We start from the raw sequence: 19,858 nt of genomic DNA on the forward strand, positions 1-19,858 counted from the left end.
AGAGGAATATCTGTGTCCTAGTGTGCAGTGATGGGGACCACGAACGTAAGACGCTGGCTCATACAGAGTCAGACCATTTGTCCATCTAGCTCAGTGCTGTCTATGAGACCAGTGGCATGTCAAGGCTGGACCATAGGCAGTGAGTGGCCTGGAGAGTCAGGACTCCATGACCATCAGTACCTGAGAACAAGCCAGGGGTCTGGACCAGCAAACAAGACCACAGAGGCAAGTTGTGATAGAGTCAGGTAGACCTTGTGGTTTGAAAAAGGGTCAGCTGAAAAATAAAGTGCTTTATACCACTTCCTGCCCAGGCCAGCCTGAGAGAGAAGGTTCTTCCCTCATCTGGTGCTGCATGGGCAAATGGGCAGCAGCTCTTTACACAGCAGCTCTCTGGTGTTGCTAACAGAGGGTTTTTTCCGTGCCCTAGCTGAAAGATGCTAAAGACACAACCAAGGGCCTTCTTTGTGCAGATGATCCACCACTGAGCCATGACCATTCCCTCAAAGGCTACATCTGCTTGCATGATGTAATTCTTATACTCTGAGGGCCAGGAGTGCCCTGAATTCAGTCTTGCAAGGTCTTCTTAAAAGTTCAGATTGCCCATGGCCCACCAGTTTGTTTTACAACATACTTTTTAGATTATTTAATTTCTATGCCATTTAATATATTAAAAAATACCTCCAAGTGGTGTACAAAAAACTGAAGCAACAATTAAAACAAAATATTGGAAAAAGGAAGTTGTTGTTGTTATATTATTATTATTATTATTATTACTACTACTACTACTGCTACATATATCAATACTAATTCAGTTTCCTCCTAACACACCCTCCCTTTCAGCCTTTGGGTTCTCAGCCAGGGTCCAATCAAACCCTCAACTCACCCATAGAAACCTCACAACGAGAAGTTGTGGAAACAGTGGATTTTATCCTAGTCTCTCACTCTAGACTTGCTTTTGTCCTCTGCCCCTCACCCTGCCACTGGGGTGTGTGTCTGTATGTGTGTGTGTGCATACCCGCCCCCGAGCAGCACAGAGACACGCTCTACTGCTGCCCCATGGCTCTCAGCGGCCTCACCTTTCTTTCCCCTGCCCTTGCTTGCCTCCTCCTCTCTGTGCGCAAGCAGATGTTCCCTTAGCAATCGTGCCCCGAGTGCTGCAGCGGCCCTGCCCGCCTTGTTACAGCCTCAGAGGAGAGCAAACGAGCCAGGCAGCACGAGCCAGAATGTGGGCCTGGTGAGGGTGATGGCGTATAGGGCAGACGGGCTTCCACCTCGCTACTGCTGTTGCCATGATGCTGCCATAAAAAACCTGGACATTTTGCAAAAAACAAAACAAAATTAAAACCTGCCTGAAATCTTTACCCTAAAAAAAAGAGGACACGTCTCGGGGGAAACGGACATGTGGCAACCCTACCATAGGTCCCAAACAGAGGTGGGTGACAATGAACCCCTGCCTGCCTCCTCCCCAAACACCTGGGAGGGTCCAAAAAACCTTGGACAAGGCTTGGGCGTATGTACTACTCTTGGCCAGCTAAGGCCCAAAATTTGGAGAGCTGAATGGAAAGAAGTGGTTCACCAATTATTCCTCCTCATCAAGTAAGTGCTTTAAAAATTAATTTGGGGCAAAAGGAGGGCCAAGGCTGCTCATCACCACCACCACCCCACCTTCCACTTCAGACCATAACTCACTGTAGGGTATATTATTATTATTATTATTATTATTATTATTATTATTATTAACATTTCAATACCGCACTTTGTCCGAAGATCACAGGGAGGTTCACAATATAAACAAACAAAATGAGAACACAAAATACAGAATAAAGCAAAAGCAAAAGCAAGCCAATAGGCCCCCTTATTGTGTCCTTAGACCTCAGGCCTCTGAACCCAAGACAAACCTGTGCTATGGCATCAGAACTGAAGGAGACAAAAGAGCAAGCTCACCTCCTTGGCCTCCAGCCTTTACCAGAAAAGTGTCAGAGTAAAGAGCAGATCAGAGACTAATGCTTCGGAAGAAATCCCAGTTGTGCTACCAGAAGAAATACAATTTTGTAAATACTTCAGAGACTATACCTAAAAAGATTTTTTTTTTAACAGTGTTGCTCCACTCGAGAATACTCTTAGTCTTTGCTTCCTCTGGAAGCAAGTAAATTAGCCCGCGGGGATTTGAATGGAAACCCTGCAGGCTGCGGCATGTATTTATCTATCACTCTCTACAGGCCCTTCCTTCCCTCCGGGTTCCTTGCAGTCAGGGGCTGCCAAGTGCAATAGCTTGGCCTAGCAGTTCTGAATGTGCTCTTCAGTAGGGATGCTTTCATCCAGTGCCAAGGCAAATTCTCACAACACTCAGAGCAATCAAAGAAACAGAAAAGGAAGAAACGTCTTTTAGCAATACTACCCGTTCGAGGATAACATTTTGGACTACACGAATCCCAGCCAAGTAACAAACAAATATATAACACACATACACATTCTCCATTTAGAAGTTTAACAACCAGAAAAGTAAGGCATCTTTGTGCCACCAATGTAATTGGGTGTCATAGCTTTGGAAGGGAGAGCAGAAAAAGTGTAGTATTTATTAAATACAGCAATAATAGCTATATTGCTTGTCTCAGGGAAGCCCATCTGACACTAAATAGTATAGCTCAGACTTAGATATCTAAATGGAAGCATTTGATTTAAATAAATTCCTGTGTCTTGATATTAAAAATCTGCCAAAATATTGTGGGATAAACACTGAATTGACAAAGTGACAGAACTGCTGGCATCATGCCCTGCTTGTGGGTTTCGTGGAAGTGAATGTCTGGTCTAATGCTGGACTATAAGGCGGATTCGTGCTCTGATCCAGTATGTTTCAAGATCATTTCCCCCTTTGAATATCCAACCTGATGAAAAGATTTTAAAATAATAATAGTTGGTTGAAATAAAAAGATGGGGTCTCATTCAACTCTGTTTCTCATTTTGTGGGACCTAAATGCTTAAAAGCACACAGTGTGGGCTGTACTTGATATCTAGAGCCAGGATAGGATTCATTGGTTATGCATGCTGACAGACCAGAAAAAGCAAACTCCAAACCTAAAGCGAAGAGCATATTTATCTTCCCACATAAACCAAACAAGACACCCCTTCAGTTGTGAGCTGCAGTAAAGATTACAAAAGGTATTCTACCTGCATTCAATGGGTAAACATCAATTTGATGAATATAAATACGCCAGCAGATTATCCACTATGTATTTGTCTATCATTACCCAATTTTTATAATTAAAAGCCAGCAATATTTAACACTGCATTTCAAACGAAAGCTCTAAAGTATTAACAAACAAATAGCCGGGCACATCTTAGCCCCATCTGATACGATTCAGGAAGGCATTGTTATAGCATATTGCTGCTGCCTATAGACCAAAATAGGTAATACAGGTGTTTTAGACTGGATATTCCATTCATCTGTTCTACAGGTGGCAGTAGCACATTGTAGCAGTGACTTGAATGTTTCCCTATTAATTTAGATTTCTCAAACACTGTGCCCACTTCTCACTCATAAACTTAACTTATTTCCTACTCCTTCACCTCCTGTACTGTTCATCTCTTATACAATCTCTACTTCTCACTCCTGGTTCCTCTTCATAGGAAACTCCAGCCCTAAGTACCGTATTTTTCGCCCTATAGGACGTACTTTCCCCCCTCCAAAAATGAAGGGGAAATGTGGGTGCATCCTATGGGGCGAATACAGGCTTTCGCGCAGAGCTGCCTGCGCTCCCGGGCTCCATGCAGCTCTGTGCGACCCTCCGGAGCCCGGCACCAAGCCACGCCGGGCTCCGGAGGGCCGCGCAGTGCTGCCTGCCCTCCCGGGGTCCGCGCATCTCTGCGCAACTCTCCAGAGCCCGGCGTCAAGCCGCGCCGGGCTCCGGAAGGTTGCGCAGAGCTGCCTGCGCTCCGCGCATCTCTGCGCAACACTCCGAAGCCCGGCACCAAGCCACGCCGGGCTCCGGAGGGTTGCACAGAGCTGCCTGCCTTCCGAAGCCTCGGGCACGCTGAAGAGCGCGCCCGGGCTTTGCACAGCTGTCCGCAAGCCTGGGGAGACCGGTGCGGCTCCCTAGGCTTGTGGATAGCAGGCTGTTCTGGAAGCCGGGGTCAGGGGAAGCTCAGGCTTCCTCCGCGCCAGCCCCGTGCCTGGGGGGGAAATAATTTTTTTTCTTTATTCCCCCCCCAAAAAAAAACCTAGGTGCGTCCTATGGGGCAAAAAATACGGTAACTTAGAAATATTGGGCTGGTGCTCTTTGCAGGATTACAACATAAACAAAAGGTACAGAACAACTAGGGCTGGGTTCATACAGGTAAACAATTAATTTTAAATCAATTAAGCCTGGCCAAAACTAGAATTAGGCAGAAAGCAGCATGTTTGAGGGTGAGGAGGCATCTATGCATCCATCTGTGTGCAGTATATAACAAACTCACAAATTTAAACTGGGTCAGCTATTACACACAAAAGAAAACACTTCTTTAAAATGACACCAGAGTTCTATCATATGAGGTCATAATTCAATAAATAACACATGCCGATCTATGTAAATGAGATTTATTCATTATCTACATTAATAAAAACTTTCTTCAGTATCAGCAAGTAGTGCATTGCTACATTTTTTTGCGAACTTCAACTATTTCATTCCATTATACCTCTGTCACTGACACTTAATTGCTCAGGTTCAATGTTAAGGTATCTGCAAGCCCATTTTGATCCAATGAGGATGTTACTAATGAGACTTTCTAACACATCAGGAATAATGCATAAACACAATAGTCCAATAGCAGGTTTACAACAATCAGTAATCACAATCTTTAGCAGAAACGTGCTCCTGAAAATTGACTCTGCAATGTAATCATTTTAAAGAGCCCAAATGAATCGTGACACACAAAGGCATCTCTTTAAAAAATGGACAACAACTGGAAACTGCTTATACTGCCAAAGTCCAGTATTCTGATAAAGTTTCTGTTAGTCCACACTGTCATTAAAAAACAAGATAAACCTTGAAGCAGTGGCGTGTGAAAACCAAACTTACATATAATCAGACACTATAACCTTGTAAAATGCTGTCCAGGTGAAAAACAGAAAACTCTCACCCTGAGGAGTACCAAAGAATTTGCTATGTATGCACCACGTTCTTGAAAATATTTAGGATATCCTGTAGAGTTATATAAAACAACGAAAGGAAGGACTGTAGACAGGACACTGCTGGCAAGACCAATGAAACTGCCAAGCAACTACAATATGCTTCATCAAATACTGAGCAAGACCAACTGTCAGTGTCAAGGTCTCAAGAGAGAAGAAATCGCATTTGGTGTGCCAGAAGCTGGCCAGGTAACAAAGAACTGCACGCAAATGAATGAATATGCCTTTTCCCTTGTAAACTCACATTCCTACAGATACCTAAATTCAGCTGAGTCTCAGATCTTAAATAAGTAATTTCACTTACATGGTGAACATAAATTGCTTGTTTAATTCTGCTGTATATCCAAAAAGTCAGAGACTGTTTTGCAAAGCAAAATACAGAGAAAGCTCCCCCAGTTTCTCATATTAATTTTGAACACAGCTGAATTTTGGAAAGCATACCTCTAAAGCCCCGTAAAAACAATGCTACAAATTCAACACACCTTCACTCTGAAACAAGTAATGTAGAAAAATAATGTGGAAATTCTTTTTCCGATGACAAGGCCACGCACAAGTAACATCCAGGCGACATTACTATAATGCACTGTACAGGAATTGCCAAAACACAATCATGATATGCTCAATTGGTGGAAAAAGGAAAGTTGGACGTTGCCAGTAGGTGGATAGTTGTAACTCAAATAATGTACAAGCATAGCAAGAGTGAAATATATCATATGTATATTAAATTTCTACCCCCGTTTTCTTCTGGAAATTCAAAATAAGTAGCAGCACAAAGGTACAAATAATCTAGGCAATATCAAACAGCATGATAAAATATCATAATAATGGAATCAGCAAACACAACAGATGATCAGTTCAGTTTCCCCCAAATACTTCTTTAAAGAGCCAAGTTTTCACCAGCTGCTGACATTACACAGGCCTCTCTAGGGAAGAACATTCTACTACAGCATCAGCACAACCAAAAGGGCCCAGTTCATGAAGAACCCATCTAAGAGAAGGTGGCAGTCCTTTAGATGCACTAGGTTATGAGTGATGGAATAGAGAAGATAAAGAAACACATCCAAAATACTTCCTTTGTTCTTAACACAGTAAAGCAGCTGGGAGGAGAAACAGCAACAATAACTGAAGACACAAAGTTAATTAACGGATGTGTTGTATCCAGAGAAGCCTGGCTGCAAAGTGGGCTGGGGGGGTGTTGCTTTGCAACTGGGTGGGAGAAAATAACTTTCCTTCAGCTCATGTATCTTCTTCGCCCCTGGCCCAGAATTAATTTGTTCATACAAAGATGCCCAGACAGTGTTATTAAACCGATAGCCAATGGAAAAGAAATTTCTCTTTTTAGGAGAGTAACGGAAACTTGTTTTTAAAGAAGTTGTTTCCATGAGATAAAAGCCGGTGCTTTCCATTTTCTAGCCCACAGGCTCCATGGTGGAGATCACTCCTGTAAGGTAGGAGAAAAGGACTGCAGTAGAAGTGTTTTAAATGCAGCCTAAAGCAAAGAACTTTGAATTCTGAAACGCTGCGGGTGAGAGCTATATATTCTCCTTCCGGCAATCAGACTTACAATAGACGCACAACAGGGGGAAAGTCAACAATATAGAAGTAGTAATTTGCACTTCAGTCTCCTAACACACTCACAACTTTCCCTCCTACACTAATAGGTGTATACAGTACTCTTATGATCCCAGAACAGTTAAATGTATGTGGTTAGGTAATCCAAGGAGCACCAGGTATTTTAAGGCATTTTTTTAAAAAGGAAAAAATAAGCATTTGTTAATTCTGGGATGACTTGAATTTGCTATTGCTTGGAAGTGCTATATATTTTGGGATGGTCCAAAAATCCAATTCTATTTTTTAAAAAAGTTACATTAAAAAATATTTTTATGTAAAACATAAAACCTGACACTCATTTTGACCTGATGCTGATTCTGAGATCCCAATCAGCTGGCAACTGGTTCTATAAAAAGTTAAAATGACCCATACCTGCTTCTGGAGCATCGCCACCTGCCAGAGTTCCATTTTCTTGCTGAGCTATCAGGTTTTTCAATATAACTTGTGTGGCCCCCAGTCTTGGCAGTGTAACGTGTGTAAGAAATGGCAAATTGTTTTTCTTGGCAAATGCCTGACTGGTCTCTCTTCTTTTTCTAAGAAAACCACCTTCTGGAAACAATACAATCCACTTCCGATCGCGGCTCCTATAATGTTTTTCTAGATGTTCTTGGAGAAGCAAAAGCTGCTGGTCACGATAAGCTTTCCCCTAAAATGCAAATGATAAATAGGGACACTTAAGTACAACTTTCTAATAAAGTTTATTTTCATAATGCTATTGTTTACTTAAAAGAAATAATAATCCCAAAACAAATGATCTCACTTGGCTGAATTTAGAGTTGGGAGAGAATTCCTATCCACCCCTATTTCCATGTAAATACTCATGTCACATACTATCAGAAAGATAATGTGATCCCCTCCACATAGTCTGTGACAGCCTTCCCCAACGAGATACCTTCCAGATATTTTGGACATCCAGAAGACACAAGGTTGGAGAAGCCTGGTCTAGAGCCCTCAGGCTGCCCAACTCACAACTGCAGGGTTATTTCTTCATTGAAATCCGAACATATAGAGAAACATGATATAGCGTTGATGAAGTTTTTAAAAAAAATATATATTTATAGTTTTCATTTATATACATTTCAATAGTTTAACATTAGTTCTAACATTTCAAATCTCGACTTCCTTCCTCCTCTTTCTTAAATTTATTTTATCATTTCCTGCATATTTTAAATTTACTTATTCTTTTATTCATCTATTTTAAAAGAATATATAAATTGCAGGTTATTACAATGATCCCGCCAATGTCTTTTATCTGTTTATAATTTGTTAGTTAGATGTTCAATAAACCATTTCCATTCTTTTATTTTTTAAAAAATGTCATCTTGATTTCTTATTCTTCTGATAAGTTTCACAATTTCTGCGTAATCCCTAAGTTTTTGCATCCATTCATCTCTCATCAGGACTTCATTGATGGAAGTTTGTTTATTCATATCACATCTCAGAGGGTGGTGATGGGGTCAATGCTAGCCATTTCTTACAGACATGTATCCTACAAGCAACACAAACTTTTACTTCATACTTCCCTCTTCACCAGCTATACAACACTCCCAGATCCACCAATTCTTGTCAAATGGCTAGATCAAGAGGCTGAATTTTACTGACCTGTAGCTTATGTCAGTCAAAAGGTCCTATCAGTAATACCCCCACCAAATTAGGTGCAATTAGGCTTGAAAGAATATTGTACCTGAGGAGGAAACACTAGGCTTATGCCTGCTCACACCATGCCTAAATAGCCCCAGAGACTCTATAGCATAGATAGGAAACCTGTGACCCTCTACATATCATTGGATCCCAACCCATATTATCCCTGATCACTAGCCATGCTGACTGGGGCGGGTGGGAATTGAGTCTACTATGTGGAGGGTCACAGGTTTCCCACATCTGCTCTACAGAAAGTATTAACTAGTTTCCAGGAATGAAGAGGCAGGCTCAATTGCCCTGAAGACATTTCTTTACATTCCATTTCAACTACTATATATTTAGGTATTGGCATATGTTTCCTGCATTCTCTCTTCTCTCCTCCCCAGTTCTCTTTTAGCTACCTGAAGAATTTTGGGGAACAAGTAGGATAAAAGTACTCCTAAATAATATATTATCTTTGAAACATTAATTTGGGGATAAACAGTTGGTTTTGTGCCAAGGTACACTGTGGAAATGTTTTTATACACTATGACTACCTAGCATAGTCGATGAAATGGGTGACCACTTTGAAAGCAGATGATGCTACTGATACAGTTTATAAAAACAAAACAAACAAAAAAATCCATTACCTGTCTTATAAAGAAGTCTCCATGAATTAGAGATACAATTCCAAAGTTTGTATATTTAAAAATATAATCCATCAGCCACATCATCTTACGAACAACCTGGGGAAGTTCAGACAAGAACCTGTCAGTGCACTCCAAAGTAACACAACAAATAAACAAGCCAATGTACAAAGTAAAACATGGTAAGCCTTCAGAACACATTAGCTAGCAGAAAACCATTTTCCTTACTAAGAAGTATGAATATAAATGCCATCGGGAATATCTTTGTGCAGATGTAACCACTAAAAGACTATTACCTTTCAACAAAGTCTTATTTGCAAAAACATAATCTCCCAGAATTCTACTCCCACTCAATCCAGCATCTTCACAGTTTTCCTTTTACAGAGGGGAAAAATACAGATTTGATATCTATTTGTTAAACATCTTGGGTAAATCATTTGATTCTTGAAAAAAAAAATCAGTCAATTCCAATTAATCTGTATTAACAAGCTTTTACAATGACTTTCATATGCACTTTAAAAAAATTAGTTTAAATAGTCCTTACTTTCAACTGAATACATTCCTTGAATTGGTTTGATTGAACAGATGGGCTTGCTTTCTTGCAAGGGAGAGCAAGAGAATATAAAGGAAAAATCTAAGATGGGCTTCTCATGATAAGCTATACAAGAACAGCACCTATTCAATGAATTATCTATTGTCATCTTTATATTGTTCTGTTTCAGAAGGAGAATATCTACACTATTTGATTTTAAAAGACCTGTGCAGGTGTACAATGAGGTAAGGGAATTTTGAAATATGAAGACACTGGCAGAAAATAATATAATTTTTCCTACCATTATATTTCCTTAAACAGTGTTATGTATACATTCCGTCCACCATACTTTGAACATTACAAATTTCCTACACAGAAAGCACGGTCAAGAGAAGAAAAAAGCCATGAAGACCATGTAAGTTGTATGTGTTAATCACATTCACCTATTTGTCTGCACATGTTAAGTGTGGGGAAGTGTAGGGAACACCAGCTTCTCAACATAAAAATATGCAGTGAAAACAGATGCATTCAAGGAACTTTTCACACTTCTTCCTATATGAAGATACTTTTTATGTAGGCAGTTTCTATCTAGGAAATTTGTAGTGTTTACATAGTTCTCAGACTGTAAACCTTCTGGATAGAAAATTCAGGTTCCCCCTTAATCCAGTTACCCAACAAACATCCAACCATTCAGTCTCAAATTAATCTGGAATGCTGGCAATCAGAGCAGACAATATTGGGCAAGAACTATATTCTGGAACCTTTTCATACCAAGGACACATCTTTCATTCAAATATACTTAATGGGACACTATATATCTGTAAGGTATATATCTGTAAGGTGTTAGTGTTGCTGCTGTGACCCACTTTATGTCAAGTTGCAAAGCACAAGGGGGCCCCCAAACTAACAGCCAAAGGGTCCTAACCCTATATGCTTCATTGACATTGAGCAAATGGCTAGTATTTAATCAAGGAATAGGTTGTTTAAACTTTGCCATACCAGTATATTATATTAGTTATATTAATAACTACAGATGGGTGAATTGACCCATTATAATTCAGAATCAGGCAGCCAGGTTGCTAGTCCAGGGTTATAAACTCAGGCAAACTCTTTCCTGTGTTACAATCTTCTGAAGCATCTCTGAATTTTTGCGTGTGCACGTCACCAAACCAGATCTTGGAAACAAAAGTGTGAATTTGGCATTCTTTTTCCAAACCCACGAATCACAAGGTATCCTTCTCATGTGGGCTTCGTTTACAATAAAGAGTAGATCAACATGGAACCACAGGCAGGGACAGCAGCTATGGAACAAGCCAAACAAGCAGAAGCAGTGCCCATTCCTATTTGTTGCAAGACTCAGTATGCTGCTGTCGTCAATGTGGAGACTGCTTCTGCCAGTTGTTGTTCCCAATTCCAGAAGGTAAGTGTATTTATTTCTTTTTTGGGGGGTGGGACAGTTAACTACAGAGGTGCTAGGCTCCTTCACTTATTTTTATTATTTAAAATAGTAACAATGAAAAAGTTTGTATTCTCATCCAATGTATTATTTATTTTTAAAAAATCTAAAAGTGCCTAATTAAGCAACTTTAAGACAGAAATAACCAATTTTTGCTTCATTATTAGAAGTTTGTTTGGTTTTTGTTATACTTCCTTTCCTGCCTTTTTGTACTTAAAATAATTTAAAGTCAGGAAATATAAACATATCATGTTTCAGCAATTATCAAAAATAATAAACACTGTTTCTGTAGATAACCAGCTTTACTTTATTGTGCATTAAACTAACATGATGGTTAACTGTGGGTTTTCATGCTTGTTTTGAAAAATAGTTCATTATTGACTTCAATGAGGACTTCTTCAAAAATGGCTCTTTGATAAAGGTTTGGCCCTTTCTTCTTCTCATCTTCCTGCTCCACTTCTGCTGTTACTGTATGATACATGTGCTGGGAAGCCCCAACTGAGTTTTTAAGGGTCCACTGACTGCATCTTTGGTATCTGTGACTGGTTCAAATATGAACATTCTCTGCTGGCAGATTATTTATGCTGCCTGTTACAATCCTTCCAGCTGTGCAGAACAGACTCTCAGAGTGGATACTGGTGGGAGGGCTAGCAAGGGAGCCCAAAGAAACAGTGTGTGCTGAGCGCTGCAAATGCCACTTGTGTTCCCGATAAAGCATATAGGTCCTTAGGGCTTTGTTAAATTCTGGCACACCCTCCCCCTCGCAAGTTCCTGCCTTGTCGCTGCTGCAGCTTCATGTCTGGTATAAGGTGAAGAATCATTTTCACTTACGAGTCCCAGACAATCCACCTGGGACTTCTGGAAGACGAACGAGGGATCAGTCTCAGTGTCCCTGGATGTAGCTGAGATTTGTTCCATAACCTTTGAAAAATTGCCACTCAGTGCATCAGATACCATATGCTGTACCTTACAAACACCTAGTGCGTTTCAAGACAAGCCATCACAGTTTCTCCCACCAGATACTCATTCATCCTACCTAACTTATTTTAAACAGGACCTTCCTCCCTAAATAGTTAACGAATCTTGGGGTAAGGTAACCAGCAGTCCACCAGATAATCTCCCCCTGAACTGCCTTGATATGCCTATTGCTTCGAAGGCTGCTTGTGAGAAAGGTCCTTTATTATTCCTATTGCCTTGGAATGAAGTGAAAGTTGTAAAAAACAACAACCCACCATTGATTTGGGTTGTTTGCAGAGGTACAATACTACTGCAGCTTGCTGTTCCAACCTGCAAGGACATCCTACACTAGGCAGCACAGTGCTAAGTTGTTGTGGTGGTCTCAGTCTTTCAGTCTTGTTTGTGAAGATACAGTTTGCTTGAATTAATCACTAATACTCCTTGGAGTTTTATGTGGGATTTGCCCTTCAAAACCATGTTTTAACAGTGAGATATGTTGGAGCCAGTGTTTTGTAGTGGTTAAGAGCGGTAGACTCGTAGTCTGGTGAACCAGGTTTGCGTCTCCGCTCCTCCACATGCAGCTGCTGGGTGAACTTGGGCCAGTCACACTTCTGTGAAGTCTCTCAGCCCCACTCACCTCACAGAGTGTTTGTTGTGGGGGAGGAAGGGAAAGGAGAATGTTAGCTGCTTTGAGACTCCTGAAGGGGAGTGAAAGGTGGGATATCAAATCCAAACTCCTCCTCCTCTTCTTCTTCTTCTTCTTCTTCTTCATCATACTGTGTCTTCATAATGTTTGCTGCACTGTCTGCTTTGAAATCCAGGCTGGGGAATCAGGACTCAACTGAATGACTGCTGTCAGTTTGCATGCAACACTGACTGCAGCATGTACACAGCCAAATCCAGGTAAGTTTGGAACCACCTGTTGTCTCACCAGACTGCCCATATCTGCAACTGTGAACCAATGAGTAGTAACAAGACATGTAGTCTTGTACTCATTAGCTATTGCAAATATCTATGGTGAGGTGTACGGTCCCACCAATGCCATCTTCAAAGTTTGTACTGGGAGCATCTTGTAACAGCAGCTGAAAGTGCAAAAACTGCTGTTTGAAAAGTAGTTCCTTCTAGACGACTTCTCTTGAGGGACACAGTGATGGATAAATGCTCCAAAATACAGCTTATCAAGAAGGGATAATGGTTCCCTCCCATGGTGATTAACTCTACAAGCCACATAGACCATAGAACTGTAGGGTTGGAAGGGACCACGAGGTTCATCTCATCTAACCCCGTGAAATTATTGAGTTCCACTGTCCTGGGGTCATTAGGCTACCAGGTTTGCTTCCTAGCTAGCATTTGATGCAGACTGAACTGAATTCCACATGCTACAATTTTGTGTGGAGATGGTGTTGGGGAGGACAAGAGGCAGGAATTTATGCACGTACTGCAAAAGGCTGAACACACAGAGAATGCATTGCCTTTCTCATCTCCTTTCACAGTGCCACCCAGAACCTGAGTCAAGTCGTACTTTACTTACAAAAAAGAAAAAAGAAACTTTATATTTGATACTGGGTGGGGATCAGTAGTAACTAGCTGGAGGACAAAGGAATGCCCAACCACGAGCAAGAAAGAAATGGTGCCAATCAACATGTCTGATTCTCCAAACTGATTGATGGTTGAATAGTTTCTGATCCAAACTTTTAAACTGCTTTGCTACACTTTGTCCAAAGAACCAAAGTGGTAAAAGGAAAATTTCTCTGAACATGTACAGCATGAGATATTTTCATCTCCTTCGGTAACTAAAGGGTTACAATAGGCAACATCTGAGCTTGCTAAAAGATGGAGTTCCACGTAGATGACAGAGGCACAGAAAAGAGAGTTTAGCTTGTAATGAATTTCACTGGCTCCAAGTCAGGGTTCATTATGCAAACAGGAATTATAAACCTGCTAAGTTTACCATTTGAACGGACTAATTAAGAATTCTGGTTTTCTCACAATTACATGCACGGACACAAACTACTGGAAGCAATTTCATTTTTGGACTGATGTTCAGAACTATTTATTTCAACCCACATTCATTTGATTGAAAAAAACAAACAAACAGATGGATGGATGGCATGTATTCACTTTTATAGCCTTGCACTAACTAGAAATAAAACACTAAATCAAATGCTTCCCATTTCAACCATCTTGGAGTAAAGACCATAAATATTTCTAAACAAATATTGTCTGCAGGCCATATCCCATTTTCAGAACTGATGATAATGGGAAATTATCACCTGAACATAGCAGTCAAGGTTTATGAGCATTTTATCATGAAAGACTAATGCAGTGCAGTGCATTTTTATTCAGCAAGCATTGTCTACAGTACATGAAGGAAAAATTAAAAGGATGTTTGCTATCCTTGAATGCCCCCTGCTTTGCTTTCCATTCCTGGGTAACATTCATTGTGCAATTTCAACTCCTTTCCTCTCCAGAAGCAGACACAGAGAAGCATCTCTTACTTTGTGCCTTTCCTCAGTCACTTAGTTTGATCTGCTTTCCTGGGCCACTTGGATTGCTAAATGATTCCTGCCCTGCAAACAACTCTGGTGTCTGTATGCCCTGCTTCCATAGCACAGCCATCTGGAGGATCTGGGCCACTTTGCAGGGGAAGGAGGGCAGCTAGATCCATTAAATGGATGTGAATTTGAGTCTCAGGGCTAGGTACCAGACTTGGCAGTGGTCCCCAGTGCTATGATTCAGAGCATATTCTCAATATGGCCTACCCAGTATGAAACAGCGGTGAATACAAAAATAGCATACCGTGCCTTTGTCCTGAAGGCACATCATTAGGGTGCAAATGTCTCCTGTTGCTTGATGGTTCACCAACATCACAGCTTCATCTTCTGAGATGGTTTTAATATCATCTCCCCATTCTATGACTATTTTGAAAAAAAAAGGGAAAGGAAAAACTTATTTAAAACCACATATTTTTAAAAGTTAAAAATTCTTTAAAAATGTCATTACAAGCAAAGTTAAACTGCTGTGTGTGTGTGTGTGTGTGTGTGTGTGTATGAGTTAAGCAAAATTATTTTCTTCAGCACAATAGAAATTTCATTCAAAAGGCATTCTAGCAGACCACTTTAATCTATAAACTTAGAAGAACAAACATAAAGAACCCAAAAATCTGCAGCAGTAAGATATAACTGAATTGCAGTTCCCAAATTAAACATCAGAAAGAACACATTCACTAATCAATACATTGGTAACTAAGTAAGGATGGCAATATTGGTTACAGAGCATACTATCTTTAAGGGGGAGGAATCGTCATGAAATTGACACAGGCACTTTAAACGTGTCAATTCAAAAACAGGAATCTGTATTCTGACACCTGAAGATTTTAAATGCTCTAGATAGCAGAAAGGATATCAGACATTGCCTGGTGTTGCACAAGGAGAACCAATCAGTGACCCTAGGCCTTGTAGGCGCTCCTCTTTTCCTCTAAAGTGGACCAGTTCAGAAGCTTTTCACTTCTGTTTCTACTTGTTAATGTAAAGTATGTTTGGTTTAAAACAAGCCAACTTCAAACCATGGATTATGAAGCGAATTTGTTCAGACAAACTGTGGTTAATGTTAACCACAGTTTAAGGCAGAGGTGGGGAAACAATGATTCTCCAGATGTTGTTGGCCTCCAACTCACATCACTCCAGCCAGTGTGGCCAAGGGACAGAAGTGATGGAAGTTGTAGTCTTGCAACATCTGGAAGGCCATAAGTTTCCCAGTCTTGGTTTAAGAGTCTGGATGCCGTGTAGGATGTGGTTAATGGAAACCAGCAGCTCACTGCAGTCATGCCAGAGAAGCAAAGGGCAGCAGATAAAAGCCCCCCCCCCCCCCCGCCCAAGGAACTATTAATGCAGGCAGAGGGGAAAAAACTTTCAATAGTATAATCCCCACACTTCTTGGGGACAAGACAGCAGTAGCATCACAATTTATCAGCTACATCTAATGCACAGTCTGTGCTCACTCTTGGAAAGGTGGGACCCCACCATTGTTTTCCATTCTTTTGTAATCACAATGATCAATTTAGTATTAAAGTACTGTAAACAAACAAACAAAATACAGTAAGCCCACAACTTACGCTCCTTTAACTTGTGCACATTCCTCATTATGAGCTTGGCAAAAAATAATAAATTTAAATAAGGGGGTGGGGCAGAAAGGGGACGGGCATCCGTGAAAAAAAGACTTTGACAATCTCACCCGCCACTGAACCCAATGTGTTTTGAGCATACGTGAATTTGGTTTTAGGCACTATTCCCAGAATGCAACCCCTGCAAAGGTTATGGGTAGTGATATGAGGTGAGAAAATTCTCTAGAGAAAATTCTCAAGAATGAGAATATTCTCGAGAATATTCTCTGCTGGAAAATTCTCTGGAGAATATTTTCCACAAACTGTAAATTCTAATGTAAGAACCAGTTGCACAACCCACATTTTAAAAAATCTAGTAAATAATAAGTCAAGCTATGATATTGCCAGTGTAAGTAATGGATAATAATTTTTTTGATCCAGTTACATTACTGGGCATTGTGTCATTCACCATTGGCAGTTCTGAAATGTGAGTTACAGAAAACATTTTTTATTTTAATTTTAAAAATGCTATTCATTTAATTTGATGAACACTTGAATTCGTATGTATTTCAACTATATGTAATAGCATTTTTTTTCTATTTTGGTGTGACCTTATTCTTAGAGATTCTATACCCTTGGCCATACAGTATGATTTTTTTTTTACACAAAGTACTGGTAGCTTTAATGCTTTATACACTCAAAGTAACAGCATGTGAGGTGGCCTTGATTTAAACAGCTGGTGTTTCTATATTTTTATTTAGTGCCAGTAACTGGTTTTTGCAGCGCTATTCAATGGTACAAGGTGCCATTTACCAGAGAATGATATACTGAAATGTATTATCATATAATGATAATATATTTAATGTTAATGGCTTTGTTTTATATGTATGCATATAGTTTTGTTTATCAAGCTGTGTTTTAGTCACCAAAACAGTTATTAAGTGCTAGAGCTATTAGAAGCACAAGATAGCCTATTACAGTTTTTGGTTGCTGTAATAGGCTATCTTGAACAAGTTTACCCATGAATAAACATGTATATTAACTAATTATATCATTTTCAATGCATTAAAAAGAAAATTCTCCTATTTTAAATGAAAATTCTCTAATATTCTCATTAATCGAGAATATTCTCCAAAAGATTATTCTTGAGAATTTAACATCACTAGTTGTGGGTTTACGGTACTGAAATAAGTTCTGCATATATTTGCCCTTGAAACTAGCCTGAAAAGCATAGATGGTCCGGAATGATGTGGCAGATGAACACGTTTAAGCAATATTGCAAAACACCTGAGAACACTTCATAACCTGGGAACTTGGCGAGCACCTCTATCTGCCTATTGTCATCCTTATCAAAGGACCAGATTAAGTGAAGTAAAGGAATGTGGTGTTTGGAGCAGGGGCCCCAGTGGTGACTCCGGGCTGTGGAATGACCTCCAACAGAAATCCTGATTGTATACTTCCCTTTCGGCTTTCTGTCAGTTATGTAAAGCTCATTTATTTAGGAAAGCTTGGGGGCATGAGGAATTGATGGCTTTTTTAAAAAGTCACTCCTGAGTTTTACTCTGTAGGAAAGCTTGGACTATTTTTCAGCTGCACTGCTTTTTCTCCATTTATAGATATGATGTTCCCGTAAATGTTGGTTGTTGGTTGCCTTAAGCAGTTCTAGAAAGGTGGGCTTAAAAACAGTACTGTAGTTTAACAAACAAACCAAAAGCAAGTACCAGAAGGTTGCTGTGTGTGTTGCAGCAAAAGCTACAGACACTACTGTGGCACCTTAAAAGCCAAGACATTGATGGCAGGCCAGGCCAGGGGTTCTCAAACCACTTGGTCTATCCTCAAGCCACTTGGGATGCTTACTGATGCCCAGAAAACGGGAGATAAAGGGGAGAAGCCAGTCGCAAAACAGTGGCAAGTGGAGGCAGAGCTTGGCATAATCAGCTGGCAATTACTGACACCACTTTCTACCAATAGCTAATCTATATCTGATTACTGCTAAATTGTTTGCTGCGGCATTTGCCTCGTGGCAAGCTATTCCACAGCTTAGCTTTCCTTAACAGGTTCTTCCTTTTATGGAATCAACCCAAAGATTATGGCATGGCTCGCAGGCTATGGCACTGAGGCCCAGTTAAAAGTGGCCCGTGGCCAGTGAGGAGTCCTGGCCCACTGTCTGATAAAAGTGGGTTAAGCTTTGTGGACTAGAATCCACTCCACCAGATCAAAGCCTAGTGCTGGCAATAAGGCCCTAAGCAACAGGACAGAATCAATAATGCTTGTGACCTGTACAGAAACGAATGAATTATATTTAATCTGGCTGGGTTTAAAGTTTGCCATGGCTCTGTGGTCAAACCCTCCCTTCCACAATGTCATGCTCGCAAGCGACCCTTTAGCCTTCAGACCGCTGGAGCAAGGAAAACAAACATAGTTTGGGAGGTGGTTTTTGTGCTTCTTTCCATGCATAAAGGCTTAAAAAACAAACAAACCCCTCAATCTATCAATCACCAGGAGTGCAGCAACTAAACAAGAACATTGATGTGCTCCCCTGTGAAATGGCCAAGGAGCACCCAGAGGTAAACTGTTTAAAGGGCTACTGAACAAGAACAAGCACTTCCATTACAAATTGTTCCTATTGCCGGACATTTGAGGACATTTGAAGACTGCACCTACAATCAAGTAATAAATTACAGTACACCAAAGAGAGAGAGAGGAGGGAGGGAGGGAGTAATGTCTACTGCGTGGCAAAGTATTTCAGTTTCTGTTTATTTGTAACCATGGACCCGAGGGCAGGCAACTATAGCTCTGAGTTTAGGTGTTTCACAACAGAGTTGTAATATAAACAGATCCATGAACCAAAAAAGCGAAATGAGAACATATTCAGATATTAATGATTTAAAATACACATAGGCAAAGTGAGGAAGGCCGCTCTCATTCCTTGCCAGGTGTAATAATGCTGCTTCTACCTTCCTCTCCCTCCTGCAATTTCTTGGTTATTACTTGCACTCAAAGTGGAGAGCTAAACTTGAAGAGAGGACCGGAGGTCCATTATTAGATCTCCTATGGTTCTCACCCCCCCCAAAAAAAACCCCAAAGCAGCAGGGAGACTGGCTCAAAACATTTTGTCACCTGAGGCAAACCACAAAATGGTGTTTCCTTCCACCAGGGAAGAAGGGATCTACATCAGGAACAAGGATTGGGAGGAGACCAGCACTGCTTCCTATTTGCCAAGAAGCCCCTGTAGAGGCAGCATGAGGGATGCTGGCCTCCACTGGTGTCAAGGCAGTGGCAGCGGTGGCAGGTGATACGTTCCTTAGAGACCAGATCTTCTGCCCCTGTGGATGCTGCCACCTGAGGCGGTTGCCTCACGTTGCCTCATGGGTGGGCCAGCCCTGGAGTGGGGAAATGGAGCTGCAGGATAGCAACTTTAAAAATTATTCCCCCTGCATATACCTACGGGCTCCCTCTCATCTCATTACAGCTCAGCTGGTTAGAGTGCGGTGCTGTTAATGCAAAGGCTGCAGGTTCGATCCCCGTATGGGACAGCTGCATATTCCTGCATTGCAGGGGGCTGGACTAGATGATCCTCAGGGTCCTTTCCAACTCTACAATTTTATGATTCTAGGATCAGTAGTGTAATGGGGGCATTCAATCCCCCTTCCTACGTGCAGCAACCCTGGAACAATTACTCCATCTTGCCTCATTTGAAAACTAATCTTTCTAAAGTTCTCAGTCGAAAATCAGTTATTCACTCAACTCATTTGTAACTCTCTAC

General features: G+C 40.8%; 1 protein-coding gene across 3 annotated transcripts in view; it reads right to left on the reverse strand.

The window, feature by feature from the left end:
- LPGAT1 (lysophosphatidylglycerol acyltransferase 1) overlaps positions 1 to 19,858 on the reverse strand; it is a 51,744-nt gene that overhangs the window by 10,457 nt on the left and 21,429 nt on the right. For all 3 annotated transcript variants that reach the window (XM_081904295.1, XM_081904293.1, XM_081904294.1), the window contains 3 exons: positions 14,790 to 14,908; positions 9,049 to 9,144; positions 7,151 to 7,424 (listed from right to left, as the gene is read on the reverse strand). In XM_081904295.1, the coding sequence (XP_081760421.1) occupies positions 7,151 to 7,424; positions 9,049 to 9,144; positions 14,790 to 14,908 (489 nt within the window). The remainder of the gene's footprint in view (positions 1 to 7,150; positions 7,425 to 9,048; positions 9,145 to 14,789; positions 14,909 to 19,858) is intronic.

The sequence above is a fragment of the Podarcis melisellensis genome (genome assembly GCF_964234715.1).
Source record: "Podarcis melisellensis genome assembly, chromosome: 3".
Lineage (NCBI taxonomy): Eukaryota > Metazoa > Chordata > Lepidosauria > Squamata > Lacertidae > Podarcis > Podarcis melisellensis.